The 14638-nt window shown below is 38.2% G+C and overlaps 1 protein-coding gene and 1 long non-coding RNA gene across 22 annotated transcripts; one reads left to right on the top strand and one right to left on the bottom strand.

The window, feature by feature from the left end:
* Window positions 1-366: 366 nt before the first annotated feature.
* Window positions 367-5963, bottom strand: LOC139355134 (uncharacterized). Of its 6 annotated transcripts, none has more exons than XR_011605862.1 (5): window positions 4838-5963; window positions 4151-4300; window positions 2723-3952; window positions 2045-2186; window positions 651-1989 (listed from the first exon to the last, which is right to left on the bottom strand). It is a non-coding gene; the product is annotated as an uncharacterized lncRNA (long non-coding RNA). The 6 variants fall into 6 exon arrangements; XR_011605863.1 differs by having other exon boundaries at window positions 2786-3952; XR_011605860.1 differs by having other exon boundaries at window positions 652-1804; window positions 1858-1989; window positions 2045-3952; window positions 4838-5960.
* Window positions 5964-7153: 1190 nt separating this feature from the next.
* Window positions 7154-13445, top strand: LOC139355131 (serine/threonine-protein kinase 11-interacting protein). 16 transcript variants are annotated; one of them, XM_070999466.1, is made up of 10 exons: window positions 7560-7745; window positions 8021-8162; window positions 8265-9656; window positions 9723-9977; window positions 10035-10155; window positions 10228-10363; window positions 10423-10558; window positions 10620-10805; window positions 11685-12707; window positions 12761-13445. In XM_070999466.1, exons 2-10 carry the CDS (start codon window positions 8030-8032, stop codon window positions 13225-13227), a joined length of 3849 nt encoding a protein of 1282 aa, XP_070855567.1. In that variant the 5' UTR covers window positions 7560-7745; window positions 8021-8029; the 3' UTR covers window positions 13228-13445. The 16 variants fall into 16 exon arrangements, 14 of the variants coding, with proteins under 14 accessions (XP_070855565.1, XP_070855559.1, XP_070855558.1 ...); XM_070999464.1 differs by lacking the exon at window positions 7560-7745 and adding an exon at window positions 7154-7292 and having other exon boundaries at window positions 8021-8120; window positions 8265-9977; XM_070999458.1 differs by lacking the exon at window positions 7560-7745 and adding an exon at window positions 7160-7292 and having other exon boundaries at window positions 8265-9977.
* The last annotated feature ends 1193 nt before the right edge of the window (window positions 13446-14638 follow it).

Genomic DNA, 14638 nt, shown 5'->3' with positions numbered 1-14638 from the left:
TGGACGAATGAAATGAAGCCAAATACGGATATCGTCCGGAGATTTTAAAATGAGGGAAGAGTGGAGTCAATAAAGCAGAAAGGACAACCCAAAAAACTGCCTGATCGCGAAGAAGCTGAACCAAAAATGCAAGAATACACCAACAAAATTATAGTCAATATGCCAAAACGCTTGAATTATACCCTAAAAAGTAATGGCTAACAAACAAAATATTAAATTAGGTGTAATTTCTTAGAAAAAATCATTTTTTTTTAGTTTTAAAGAAAAAAACTAATATTAAAGTCACTCAAAATGTTGAGTTTTTTTTTGTTTATGTATGTTTTTATTTTTATTTTTTAATATATCCAGAAGATATGTAACTTGATGAACTGGTAATAAAAAAAACCTTTACCTTTCCTTTTTAAGATTATTTTTTATTATTTGATTTGAACATTTCATTCGCGTTTGAAGTTGGAAAAAAAGCCGAGTATTAATGGGATCCACTCTATGTGCAGGAGTTAAAAATACCAGCAATTAACTTTGATAAATTAAATAAACCAGTGGTTTAAAAGTGATATCGAAACGATTCCCAGGTATGTCTGTCGCAGCCCAATAATTTAAACACTGAAAGTAAAAAACAAGTTAATGTATATTAAAAATAAGAGAAATACAAGATTCCCAAAAAAGCACGTGGAGGAAAGAAATAGCTGTGAGAAATATTAAATTTTGACGTGAAAAACAACAATTGGTGCATATAAATAATCAAATGAATGAATCTGTGAAAGAATTTAAAAATCTTATTGAGTGCAAAGTTCCTAGGGACATAAAATAATAGGTGTTTGTTTTTATAACTTATGTTTGTGTTTCAAAATCGTAAAAGATGAATATTAATAACATTAAACCACAAATTTTTTTTGTGTAGTTTTTTCCAAGTCGACTTTTGCCAATATTATGAAAATTATAGCTCAATGAACACCATCATTTACACTAAGCAAAGAGCTAACAAAATGCTATCGAACAGCTGGAAAAAATTCAGAAAACACTTATTTTCTTTGTTTTTATTTGCACTAAGTGCGTACAAACGTACGTTCGCGACCCGTGGAAATGTCCATATATAAACAAGCGCTCAAAATGTGCTGAACGTGATTTTTTTCTGCTGCTTAATCAAGCGCTCAACTAGGACACGCCTCCTAATTTAAGCACTCATTTTCATACAAATTGTGCGCTCAAATATGTATTAGGAAAACATTTTAGTTAACATTAGTTAAGAATATTTTACTAGATTAAACGAATTTTTTCATATTCTTATACATATATCGATTTACACTCAGACGAAAGCCGCAGGAGCTATGAATGCGTTAAGTTCCTGTAAGTTAGTGTTATAAATAGGCACACAATACAAATATAATTATATTTTTTTTTTTATATTTTATATTTAAAACAGTAAGTATATAAAATGGTTAATATAAATTAAACTGTTAATATTAAACGTCCGATTCAATTATGGTATTTCTTATGACCAATGCATTTCCCTTATCCTTTTTTTAACGGCTGCAAGTAAACCCGTTTCTTAGCTCAGAAATAATTTGGCACCGAAAATCGTCTTCTTGAACAAGAACGCCTACATACACACATGCTTGTTCGTTGTGCAACCCTGCGCAGCAAGCATTTTCTATCGCGGAAGGCACTATTAAGTGACTTCTAGAAGATGAAATGATCGTACGCGATATCGCTTTCGGACCGCCGAAGTATCTTCAGGAAGTGTCGCCGTAGTCCCTTCTGGAAGTCACTCAGAAGTGACTTTACATATGCTTGTAAAAGATACCTAGAAGAGAATTTCCCAATTGGAAAATCTTGAATAAAAACATATTTTTTTACTTTTTTGCATTTATATTTTGTATAAGGGCTTTGTCCGCTTGTATACACCGTCCCTGGCATATAGGAAATTTTGCTGAGCAATGTTATTTAGGTCCAGCTCCGTCGTCATGAGAAATTTAGTAATAACCATTTCTAAAAGAAATTGTTTTTTGTTCAGTCCAAGTAAAAATAAACTAAAAGACATTACCTTTTACAATGAAATATGTGGAGAATCATTGGATGCTGGGTTTCTCCGCAGTTACACGCCAAGTAATGTCCACAGCTAGCTTGTTCGTAAATAGTTTTAAATAATCGTGCACGTAATTTTGCACCCTTTGTTGAGAGGGACACTTTATATGTTAGGCAATAAGAAAACATTTAAAAAAAACAAAGCTATATTTAATAAACGCACAAATTCGGTACAAAACCGCACTGTCCACAGACAATTCGCGAATCGAAATGACGCTCGTGCGAAATAGCGTGGGTTAAAAGGAAGACCCGAGAAATTTTCAGAAAAAATGGGGTAAAGGAAAATTTCCGCGACCTCTTTTTATCGCGTGTTTTTTTCCACTAATTTGGTTTTTGTAAGATATGTACTATCGTCTTTCTATCGCTCAGAAGTGTCTCAAAAATCACTTCTTTCTATCGTCCAGAAGTGACTTAGAAGTGACCTTTGTTTCTGTAAAATGTGTTCTATCGTGTTTCGATCGCGCAGAAGTTGCTAAAAAGTGACTTCTGGACGACAGGCTATAAAAATATCGCCTTTTTGCTTTCAGGGCTGTTCTCAACTTTGTGCGAGCGAAGAGAACTTAATTTTGTGCGCCACCAAAAATTTAACTGCATATAACAAAACCAATGTATGGCCGTCGCGTATCTTAGAGATTACATTGATCTTTGGTGAGAGGGTGTATTTCGCGGCCAACGACAGAAGGTCTTTGCCGTTTCATACCGGTTCCCACAAATCACTATCTTCCATCCGTTGAACGGATGCCGTTTCGAAAATTTCCCAGTTCCCCATCCAAATTTGACTAACTTCTTTATGCCAGAGTAAGGCGATATTTGTTCGGTGCAACTCTGGGCTCTTCTTCTAGACAGTGGAAATTGAAACATTCCCTACGAAAACGTAAACAATGATGACAGGGAACAATCGTAAGTGGAAGGTTAACGGCGTCGCTATTGGTCCAGAATAAATTCAAAAAAAAAATCCTAATTTATGATCGTTTCGTTATAACATTTTGTTCTTAAAATACAAATCAAAATTTCTTAAACTCAGAACAAACGTTTTTAAATTAAAAAAAGCTTGTTCTTACCTTTAAATCAATATCGGAAGGCAGCGTGGCATGGCGGACTTTGAATTTCAAATATTTTCTTAGGAGAGAGCTCCGACCGGATTTCGAGCCCCTAAACGACATTCTGCAACTATTATGATATTCACAAATAAACATGCATGCCCGCCTCCTTCGGTTTCGGTTTGTTTTTGCCGATCCGCTGTGTTCGATCCGATTAAAATTGCAACAGCAATTTAATACCCTCTTTCCACAGAGATCAATCTACCATCTTCCACACGTTAAACTACCCTGCAGTACCATTCAGCGCTTATTGAGCACTCAATCACTGCAAAAAGTTCATCACTGAGCGCTCAATAATAGCACAATTTGTATGGAACTGAGTGCTTAAATTAACATAGGCATGTCCTAGGGTTCATCAGTGCACAAGAACTAGCACGCATTGAGCGCTTTTTTGAGCAGCAAAAAAAGCACACGTTCAGCACATGTTGAGCGCTCGATTAAGCAGCGGAAAAAGCACACAATCAGCACACGTTGATCGCTCGATTACGCAGCGGAAAAAGCACACGTTGAGCGCTCATTCAAGCAGCGAAAAAGCGCACATTCAGCACACGTTGAGCGCTTAGCAGCAAATAAAATTTCAGTTGTAATTTTTATTTATTTATTTTAAAATTTGAGCTCGGGGGTTCCCGGTGTTATCGTGGTCGCTGGCACCTCCTCCTCAGCATCTGGTGCCTTTTTTTTTGGTACAACTCAAGTTTTTAACGCACCGCATTGCCTTCGGCAGCGACTTTTCGGGAGGCTCCGAGGCTCCACCAGAGTGATTGCATCTAGTATTAGAAAAAAAATTAGTTTTAAAAATAAAACTAGAGGAGAATTAAAACGAGTGGCCTAAAGTAATCGTTTTTTGTAAGATTTATTTATAATAAAAGAAATGTTATCTTTGGCATTCAATGTAAAAATCCCAGAAGTCTTTTAAAAATTAAACTTACAAACAATAGTTACTTTCAGCCTCAATAAAAACTTACTTAATAAGGCGCGGACGAACTTTGGGTAGACTGAGTTTCTTCTTGTTTTGCCCCCCTCCAAGTTGTGGGACAGAACAAGTTCCTCGGATAATATGCTTAAGATGGAACGACTCAGCCTTCCATTTTTTTATAGATTTACATCAGCCTTGTCTTAAAAAATATGAAAATTAAAAAAATATCGAGAAGAAATTTGCAAACTTTTGTTTTCGGTCACTTGATTTATTTTATTTTGTTGTAAAAATTTTTTTATGTATTTTTTTATTATTTATTAAAACATTTATTTATTTTGAAGATGCGGAAAAAAATACCACTTTTCCAGGGACGGAAAATTAGAGATGTTTGAGATTTTTATTTAAATAGCCATGTTTGTTTACTTACACAAAAATAAAAATTGTGCTTTAATGTTATTAATACAAACAAACATAAGTTATAAGAACAAACATCTCTTATTTTTCGTCCCCGGGAACTTTGCACTCAATAAGATTTTTAAATTTTTTCACAGATTCATTCATTTGTTTATTTATATGCTTCATTTGTTGTTTTTCACGTCAAAAATTAATATTTTCACAGCTATTTTTTTTCCTCCACGTGTTTTTTTGAGAATCTTGTATTTTCCATTTTTTTAATACACAATAACTTGTTTTTACTCTCACTGTTTAAATAAATATTGGTCTGCGACAGACTTACCTGGGAATCGTATAGGTACCACTTTTAAACCACTGGCTTATTTTATGTAACTACGTTAATTGCGGGCAATTCTAACTCCTTCACATAAGTAAACGCAAGTGAAAAAGACGAAAAAAGTCGCGTGCCTTCCAGAAAAATAACAAGCAACAACAACAACGGTTCCGCTAATCTGTTGTTGCTCTGTTTTTTTGGCATGACCCGTTTGATCTATGCACCTTGCACATAAAAGCAGGGTATTTATAGACATATCCGACTATGCAAATCATTACATAAAAATATATTTTTAAGACTTCCCATATTAATAAATAATATTAATAAACATATAAATTTTTTTAAGAAATACAAATAATTTAAAACCCAAACATATTATTTTAATTGGTTGTCGGATTGGGCCACCTTGCCCTCACACGCATTTCTCCAGCTGAGACATGGCGAGAGAGAGAGAGCCCAAAAGTACTTTTTGTGCGTTCTCTTTGCGGACCCCGACTGAGAGCGCGTCTCTTTGCCGCCGTTGCGCTCAGCTCTGCCGGAGTCGCTGGCTGCTCTGCCGACGTCACAGTCGGCTTCGTGATGGTTGGGCGCTTAACTCAATTGTGGAACTGCAGGGAAATGACTGCGTTCCAGCACCCGATCTTTCATTATGAAATGGCATGAGTCTGTCCACTCCTTTTACACGGGTGCGGGACAAAAAGAATGCACCCGTTTCATTCATCCTAAGTGTATATATTTCGAATGCCTGGAAGCACTCTTTTTTAATGCGCCTGGAACATACGCCCAGGAATGCACCCAGATGCAACAAACTAGACACATTCTGCACGCACTATTTTTTAAAGCACTTAGATGCTTTCAAAAATCAAATATCTGTAAATTTTCACAAAGAATACATAAAATAATTTCATATATTTTTTTATTTTAATATTCAAGAACGCAACTAATTTTTGATTCTGAAAGATATAAAGCAAATGGGTATTTTATATTTATATACATCTTTATATATATCACAAATATACAATATGTTTATTTTGGCACAATTACACTGTTTTATGTACAACTTGCATACAAATAATTAATTTTTTATTTAATTAATTTGTTTTTAGTTTGTATGTTCAATGCACATATGTACCATTGTACATACGTAACTAAACTGCTGCACTTAACTTACCTGTGAAAATATTGATGTAAGATTGGTGACAGAACGCAAACAATTTTTTCAAAACACGTGGAACGAACTTCACTTTTCAGAATTAAAAAAGCAACAGACGAGAAATGCAAAATTGCATGTTGCCCTATGCCTTTATTATTTGTTTGTCAAGAGAAAAGTACCGAAAAAAACGATCATAAAAAACGGGCATCAGCAACCATCGGGTTTCATTTTTGTTTTTTTACATTCCCAGCAAAATAGAGCGTGATGCACTATATTGAATCACATCTGAAAGGCACCGCAATAGACTGCACCTAGCACACACGTTTGCCTTGGTAAATGCGTGTTGTTTTGCGTAAAAAAAACGACCCAGAACTATTTATTTCAGAATGCGTTCCCCAATTTCCGTTTGGGCATGCATATGGATGCACTATATTGAAACACACCCAAATGGGACCGCAATAGAATGCACCTAGCAGGCACATTTGCCCTGCAAAGTTTGCATGCGTGTTGTTTTGCGTAAAAACTAGAACTATTTTTTTTTTTAATACGTTCCACAACTTACGACTGGGTATAAAAACACGAAGTTGGCGCGCAGCGCGCTGAAGCGTAACGTTTCTCTGCTTTGCACTAAACAAAAATTTTTTAAACAAAATTGGGGGCATGTTTTTTTAATTATTTTAAAACGTGGGATAGAATATACAACAAATAAAGATAAAAGGAATAGAATAGAATCCTCAAATATAAAATAATATAAAAAAATAATAATGGGAGATTTTTTGTTTTTATAAAAAAAACAGAAACAAAAATAAAATTCCAAAAACCATAAAAAAAAATTAATAACTGTCTGTCCTTAAATTTAAAAAAAAAATTCCATCGGTGAATGCGCAACATACTGTACTAAAGCTAACACTACGACATTAGACGCATTTTTCAAAGCTAAATTGTCGTTATTCGGAATTGTATGGGCAAATATTTCGCTTTAAGCTGTAACAATTTTCCAACAATTTTTATATTTTCTATAAAGAAATATTGCATATCTCAATTTTCATAGAATTTCATTTTTCTTAGTGTGTTTCAAAAAGTTGAGCAGAGTTGTATTTCTGTGTTAACGGCTGAGCAGCAAGTGATTTTGAATTCTGTCGCTCTGCGACGACGAACCTCTGCTGCAGCAGCGCCCCGAAGCTGAGAAAAAAAGACCCGAAGAACATCTACGATATTCGTGAGCGAGTAGCGGATGGGCAGAGTAATTCCCTATGCCCACTTAAAAGGGCGGTGCCGACCGCTGCGTTAAACGGATGGTATTGCCATAAGGTATTGCCGTTTCGAGAATTTCCCAGTTATAGCGTCTTCCCACAGAGATCTATCCGCCATCTACCATCCGTTGAGCGGATGGTCCACAAGGTTTTACCGTTCCCAGAATTTTTCATTCTATCGGATGGTAGATGGTGTTTTACATTTGTTAAAAATCCTAACCAGTTTCGAGGTTATTGCATACAAGAAAGAATCGACCTTTATTGGGTACGTTAACACTATTTTCAGTGCTAGAAATCGCAAGTAATTAATACGTAAACGGTTACGTATACTACGTATGCGTATACCTGCTGTTGGTCAGGAAGAAGGGGAATAAGAAAAGTACTTTTGCAATTTTCGAGTGGAATATTCCTTTTTCTTAATTGCGACGAATAATGATAACCTGTGTCTGGATATATGATTAAACCAAGACAAAACGCAATGTATATAAATGTGAAACAGTTGTTATCGCTGGTATGTCTAGTGGTTGGCGTCATTTGTGCATACATATTTACATATGTGCATATATGTACATTTGCCTTTGTATTTTTTCGTCGACAAATTTTCGATGAACTGCAATTATAGTAGTTAAGAAAATAAAGAATTGTGCCTAACGGTTTTGCTAATCGGATCTTCTAATATAAAAAGTAATAAAAAATAATATTAAACAAATAATTATTAAAAAATATATTATTAAAATATATTATTATAAGTAATAATAAATAAATATATCGCATGGAATAACACAGCTGTAGAAGATGGATCCGCTGAAGATCGCTGAGCTGGCCAGCCTTCTACGCCAGAACGGCGACAAAGTATTGAGCTCCGAGTTTACCTTGACGTTATCAGGTAAGGAAGATGAAACAAATCTCAAACGAACCCAAGCAAAAGGTAGTACACTAATCATGCGCATATTGGCTAGTGACTGGGCTTTGTTACGGCCCCCAATTCGAGTCCGTTCACTTATCACAGCTTTCATTGCATTTGGCATAGGTTCTCTCCTGCGGGCACTGAACGACTCCTTCACCCTCATCGCAGATATTGAGATTGGTTCCGGCATCATTCATCAGCAGTCCTTTCAAGTCGTCAAACCCATCAACGCGAAGTCCAGCGTTTTTTCCGAGCTGCAGTTGGTTTACGACTTTGTGCAGAAGACGACGCTGCTGAGGCTGTCCTTCTTCCCCAGTGAGGTTTACTTTGAGGGCGTCATGGACATCTCCAAGTTCCGAGCACTGCGGCGGCTCGAGGTGAACAAAATCAACATCGGGCAGGTAGTGGGAATCCAACCGCTGCGGGGCCAGCTGCAGCACCTGATCTGCGTGAGGAGCTTGACCTGCGTAGACGACATAATTATTCGCTGCGGCGGTGACAACTCCAACGGGTTTGTGTGGAACGAACTACAGTCAGCCGACTTCAGCTACAACAGCCTGCGCAGCGTGGATACAGCCCTAGAGTTTGCACAGCACCTGCAACATCTAAACCTACGGCACAACAAGCTCAACAGTGTAGCCGCCATCCAATGGCTGCCGCATCTAAAGACCTTGGACCTAAGCTACAACTGCCTCACGCACCTTCCACAGTTCCACGTGGAGGCCTATAAGCGGCTACAGTTGCTCAACGCTAGCCACAACTACATAGAGGAGCTCCTGGACGTGGCAAAGCTGGACGCTTTAAAAAACCTGGATCTGTCCGATAACTGCCTGTTAGAACACTCGCAGCTGCTGCCCCTAAGTGCCCTGCTTTCACTAACCGTCTTGAATCTTCAGGGCAATCCGCTTGCTTGCAATCCCAAACATCGACAAGCAACAGCACAGTATCTGAGCAAGAACTCGACGTCGGTAAAATTTGTTTTGGACTTTACGCCACTGACTAAGGCGGAGAAGGCGCTGACGGGCAGCCAGAAGTGTTGCTACATAGGTTCTCTAAACAGACATCCGAGAAGTAGCTCCATGTCCATAAACAGCTCCAGTGCCAACAGCGATGGATCTCAGTTTTCCAGCGTCGGCTCTCGGCGTTCGATGACAGTCAAGGGACATAATTACCCAGTGACGGCAGAACAGTCGATGGCAGTACCAACCTCGCAATTGACCAAAAAGTCTGCATCGAAAAAGATCAGGACAGTAGACATAGAGGAGAATATTGAGACAGAGTCAGAAGCGTCCGCTATTTCCCCTCAAAAGCTTCAGTCCGACTCCGAAGAGGGAACCGATTCCTCCCACCTGGAGACTAAAAAGCAAATTGAGAAACTTCGCCTCACTTATGGCAATGAATGGTTAAGGACCGGCAATGCCGATATGACGCTGGGAATCGAATCGCCGCAGCCTTCTGAACTAGAGCGCGACAATGCTCGTCAGCTGTTCAATGAGTTCTTGGGGGAATTTTCAGGTTCATCAAGCATAATTGTTAATTCTCAAGCGTATCTTGAACATCTCCAAATTTGCTCTACTCCAGCGGATAACGTTTTGTTAAATACAACCTTTGACACCACTCTGACCCCTATTAAGTCCGATGCAAACGATACAAGTGGCCTAAATTTTTATGAGACCTGCACAGAAGGAAAAGTGACAAACTACGAAAGCATCGTCAGCATCACAAAGGAATTGCGAGCGGAGGAGTCACTGCCTGATAAGCACGAAGAGTTTTTGAGGCTCTTTGCGAATAGCTCAACTGCTGGTCAAAATGAGAACCTTCCGAATGAGAGTACGGGTAATAGTTTTAACAACTTTGTAGATCCGCTCTTTAAAGTTTACTCGTATTTTTAAGTATCCGATGCCGAATCTGACGAGGAAACTTTCATAGTCTATCATGAGCAAAAGCCGAGCGATGCTCTTTTTTTCACCATATCTTCAAACTTTATACGTGAAAAAGATACGCTAACCGAAAGGTGGTCTTGTAATTTAATTAAAAGGAACTTTTAAGTTAAAGTATCTCTGTCTTTTATTCTATTGCCGAGTAGGACTAAAACCAAATGGAGTCTCAAAATACTGGAGTCATGCGAGCGAGTAAAGTGCAATACCTTACGAATAATATTCGACACGATTCGAAAGGACAAGCAGGAGAGAATCTATTGTGTTGAGAGTACATTGTGTCGGGTAAGTAAATGGTTGATTTTCTAATAACAGCAAAAAAAAATCTCGAATTTGATCTTAAGCAGGAACTGGAAAATAAATTGCGAGACATTCTCTGTCGGCGTGATCTGAACGAAATGAACATATCCATTTATCGCTGTGTGAGTTGTCTAACTCAATTTACCATTGAGCAGAAAAGCAAGCGACATAAAAAAAAGGGTATTACGTAGATCACCTATTAAGAACACTTTATTTCAATTTGAAATTTAAACTTTCTTAGACTTGCGATGTCCAAACTGTCGTAGTGCTTTTGTGGCCGAAGTAACTGAGTTGTCCTCCTCTTTGACCAAACATTCGGAGGAAGTGGTGTCCGAGCACAAAAATTCCCTCCCAAACATAATGATGGAGGAAACGCTTGTTGAGTCATTTACAGGGTCAACAAATAAGGAAGAAAGCAAAAGCATTGGCAAGTCCTTACCCAATTTCATTTTTTAACTTAATTAGTTTATTTAAATTTTTTAAGATTTTTTCGTTATTTTCAAGTTTTTGGTTTTTGATCCATTTTAGCTAGTTGTCGGCCCATTTCTTGACATTTGCTTTGGTGCTTGTTCTATTTAGTTAATGTTTGGTGTGGACATAATAACCGAACATTAATTTTTCTTTTCTTGTTTAGTTTTTTTGCGTGCGAACACAAATGAAAAATGGCTAAACCCAACCTAACTTACGTATTGTATCACATTCCATTGTTAAATTTAACAAAAGTTAAATTGTTTTGATGTATAAAAAAAAAATACTTTCGTGACAAACTACAGCCTCACAACTGCTAAAAGCACACTTGCGTACTAGTTTAATGCAAGCCACCAACAGCTAATATGCCAATTTATACACGTCTGCTTTCATAAAACTATTTACCTATTGTTTTTGTTCTTTATTGTGAAACATCATTTGGGCAAAATGCAAAAAGGAATCTAGCGCACTATTAGTGGTTGGTTTAATGTTATATACATTTTTGTAATTTTTGTAACTGGTAAATTAAAATTCGTATTTGTAATTAAATTTTCGCACTTTACATACGACAAAACTCCGACAAGTGTATTCAAATTTAAAGCTTTTAAGCTTAAAGAGCAATGCTGCTTCCATTAAAAAAAATTAAGTTTACGAGAGATCTTTATTCTAATATATTGACATTTTATGTTATGGCACTTTATTTTCGCACTCTATATAAGACAAAACTCCGACAAGTATATAAAAATGCATAGCTTTTTAAGCTTAAAGAGCAATGCTGCTTCCATTAAATAAATTAAAGTGTACGATAGATCATAATTCTAATATATTGACATTTTAGGTTCCGGCAATTCACTAAACGAGAGCAGCTCTTGCTCGAAAATTACTAACTCGCAGAGCTCTTTTGACTCTAATCAGTCCGTTGTGGGTAGCTCTAACACGGATCGTGATATAGAGTTTCGGGCTAACGAAAGTGATGTGGATATCATCTCCAATCCGAGCCAGTCAAGCATAGAGGTGATAGATCCAAACTACGCACAGAGCACTAGTCGCAAGACCTCAGAAGAGTGCCATCTGTCATATCTGGAAACGATAAGCGATGAAAAAGGGCAATCTAAAAGGTTCTTAGATCGAAAGTTCGGTTTAATTCAGGCGGAGCAGGGTCAGCCTGCAGCTCGCGTTTCATTAGCTGTGTCCCAAGTTCCGCTCACAGAAAGCAGCTCGTCCGGATCTATTACCGACAGTATTTGTACAACCTACGAGCAGCTGGGCATTGATGGGCCGACAAATCTTTCAAATTTGCTGCTTTCCGAATCTATAAATAGTCAAATAAGCTCAAATACGGACCCAATAAGCCGTTTAAAAAGAGGTGATGAAGTCAGCCTTTTACCGTTTGCAGCCGTATTTCGTTCAACTAATCTGCTCATGTCCAGCTCAAAGAAGATGGTAGACTCGGAAGCTAATGTCTTGGGTACTCAGCCTTACAAATTTAACTACATTGACTTTAATGATATCGATCACCGTCTAAAACTCTTCTTCTACCAGAGCAAGTTTAAGGAGGATGGTGAACATTTTAAGTGGTTGGCAAAGGGACGCGTTTTTAACGAACAGACCCAGGTCCTAGGAGAAGGACTCGTGGTGATGTCCAACAGCAATTTCTTCTTAATGGAATCCTTTGCATTACCCCAAGACGATGTGGCCAAGTGGCTTCGGCAAGTCGTAAGAGTGTCGGTTAGTCGATTAGAGGCGGTTGAACTGCTGCCCTGGAAGCTTGGATTATCCTTTACCTTAAAAGATTGGGGCGGATTTATGTTGCTGTTGCACGACATGCTTACGACCGAAAGCTTACTTCTTTTCTTGCGACGTAAGTTATTTTACACGAAGATTATTAGACAAAAGTTAAATTTTTTTTTATAGGTCATCCTCTACCAGAGAAGTGCAAACTTAATTACAAACCATTCACACCCCTTAGCAATCCGTTGCAAACTATTGCATCCGAACCAGTTAAAATGTGCTCCCTGCTTCGTAGCAGCCAATGGATTCGTGAAAAAGAGAAGAAGAACTTTGAACACTGTCTGCTCCTAATTACAGAGTCACATTTGTACATATCGGCAAATTTAAAATTCTCATGGCTTTCAAATAAAATTCAGGATAAATCAACGCAACCGGAACTTACCCTTAGACAGCCCATGAGCAACTTAGTAGACGTGGAACGCATTACGGATCAAAAATATGTGATGAACTTTAGCGACGAGACCCAAAACCAGTGCGAGACGTGGCAGTTGTTGTTCGAAACGCATAAAAATTCCACTTGTTGTCTGAATGTCATCGGTAAAACATGGGAGCGCCTGTTTGGCGTTCCATTCAGCCTATCTAAACCGTAGCAGAGCTCTACGCCAAGGCACCAACTAGAACGGATTACCATACATTTCAATTTATTGTGCAAGGCTTAGAATTGTTAATCTGTTTTGACTACGTTATTTGATTATTTGTCATTAGTTATCTTAACTTAACGTATTTGTGAGTCGTTGGCTAGGTTTTTTTGAGTTGCGCAAAAATTGTGCTTACCGAACAAATAAATGTTAATACTTTAAAATGAAAAGGTTATTTTCTAAATCGCTGCAATATGTACAAACAAAAAATATGAATATGAATAGTTATAAAAATGTTATAGCATTTTTTGGTAGTATTCTAAACGGATATTTATTTATTAACAAGTGTTTTTGCAGTGTGCCGCGTTCAAACTAACATGCACAAATCACATAACTAAAATTGTATGCTCAGAACCTAAATTTAAATTTAAATTCATTATATCCGTTACTCGTAGAATAAGAGATATTCAATTCACGGAAACGTATGTAACAGGTGGAACGAAGCCTTTCCTACCATATAAATTAGTGATGCCCTCTGGCCTGACTCGCAAGTCTGGGAGTCCTCTGCAACGACACCGACTGTGTAAACCAGTGGTCGGCAGCGGCCTATCTAGTAAGCATAGGGAAGTGTTCTGCCCATCCTCTGCTCGCTCACGTATAACGTACATGTTCGGGGTCTTCGGGTCATTTTTTTCTCAACTTCGGCGCGCTTTTTTGTTGCTGCGGCAGAGGATCTCAGTGCAAAGCAGAGAAACGTCTCGCTTCAGCACGCCGCGCGCAAACTTTGTGTTTGTTACACTCACACTAATGCAAGGCAAACTTGTGATGGTATGTGTGTGCCGACCACTGGTGTAAACGGTCGTGTGGCCTTGGCCGGCGTCTTCGGTTGACGCACATATATAAATGATAGACTTTCATTTTATTGTATTTGTGTGGGTACCACTCCTATGAAGTATATATACGAGGGGAGTCCGATAAGTACTTAGCCTCACCGCCCGATGGCGTCACTACCGCAAGAGAAATTTACTATCGTGTAGTACATTCTCGTAGACGGCTACGGTCGGTTTTGTTTTGACTGCGTGTGGAATCGGACGTGTCCGCGTATTTTAGGAAAATGGAGAAAGAGCAATATCGGTCCGCCGATTGAAGGTACGCGAGATAGGTGAGACAGTAGGCATGTCAAAAGACAGCGTGGGTCATATCCTGAATGAAATTTTGGGCATGAGAAAGCTGTCGGCGCGATGGGTGCCGCGTTTGCTCTCTCCGGACAACAAACGCAATCCGAAGGAGTTTCTGCGTCGTTTCGTGACCGTCGAAGAAACATGGATCCACAGGTACACACCAGAGACCAAACAGTGGACTTCACCCGGCGAACTTGCTCCGAAGAAGGCGAAGACCGTCCCATCGGCCGAAAAGGTGATGG

The sequence above is a fragment of the Drosophila suzukii genome, unplaced genomic scaffold, assembly GCF_043229965.1.
Source record: "Drosophila suzukii unplaced genomic scaffold, CBGP_Dsuzu_IsoJpt1.0 scf_9, whole genome shotgun sequence".
Classification (NCBI taxonomy): domain Eukaryota; kingdom Metazoa; phylum Arthropoda; class Insecta; order Diptera; family Drosophilidae; genus Drosophila; species Drosophila suzukii.
Note: the sequence above shows the minus strand (reverse complement) of the source record. Positions and strands in the feature narration are given on the sequence as shown.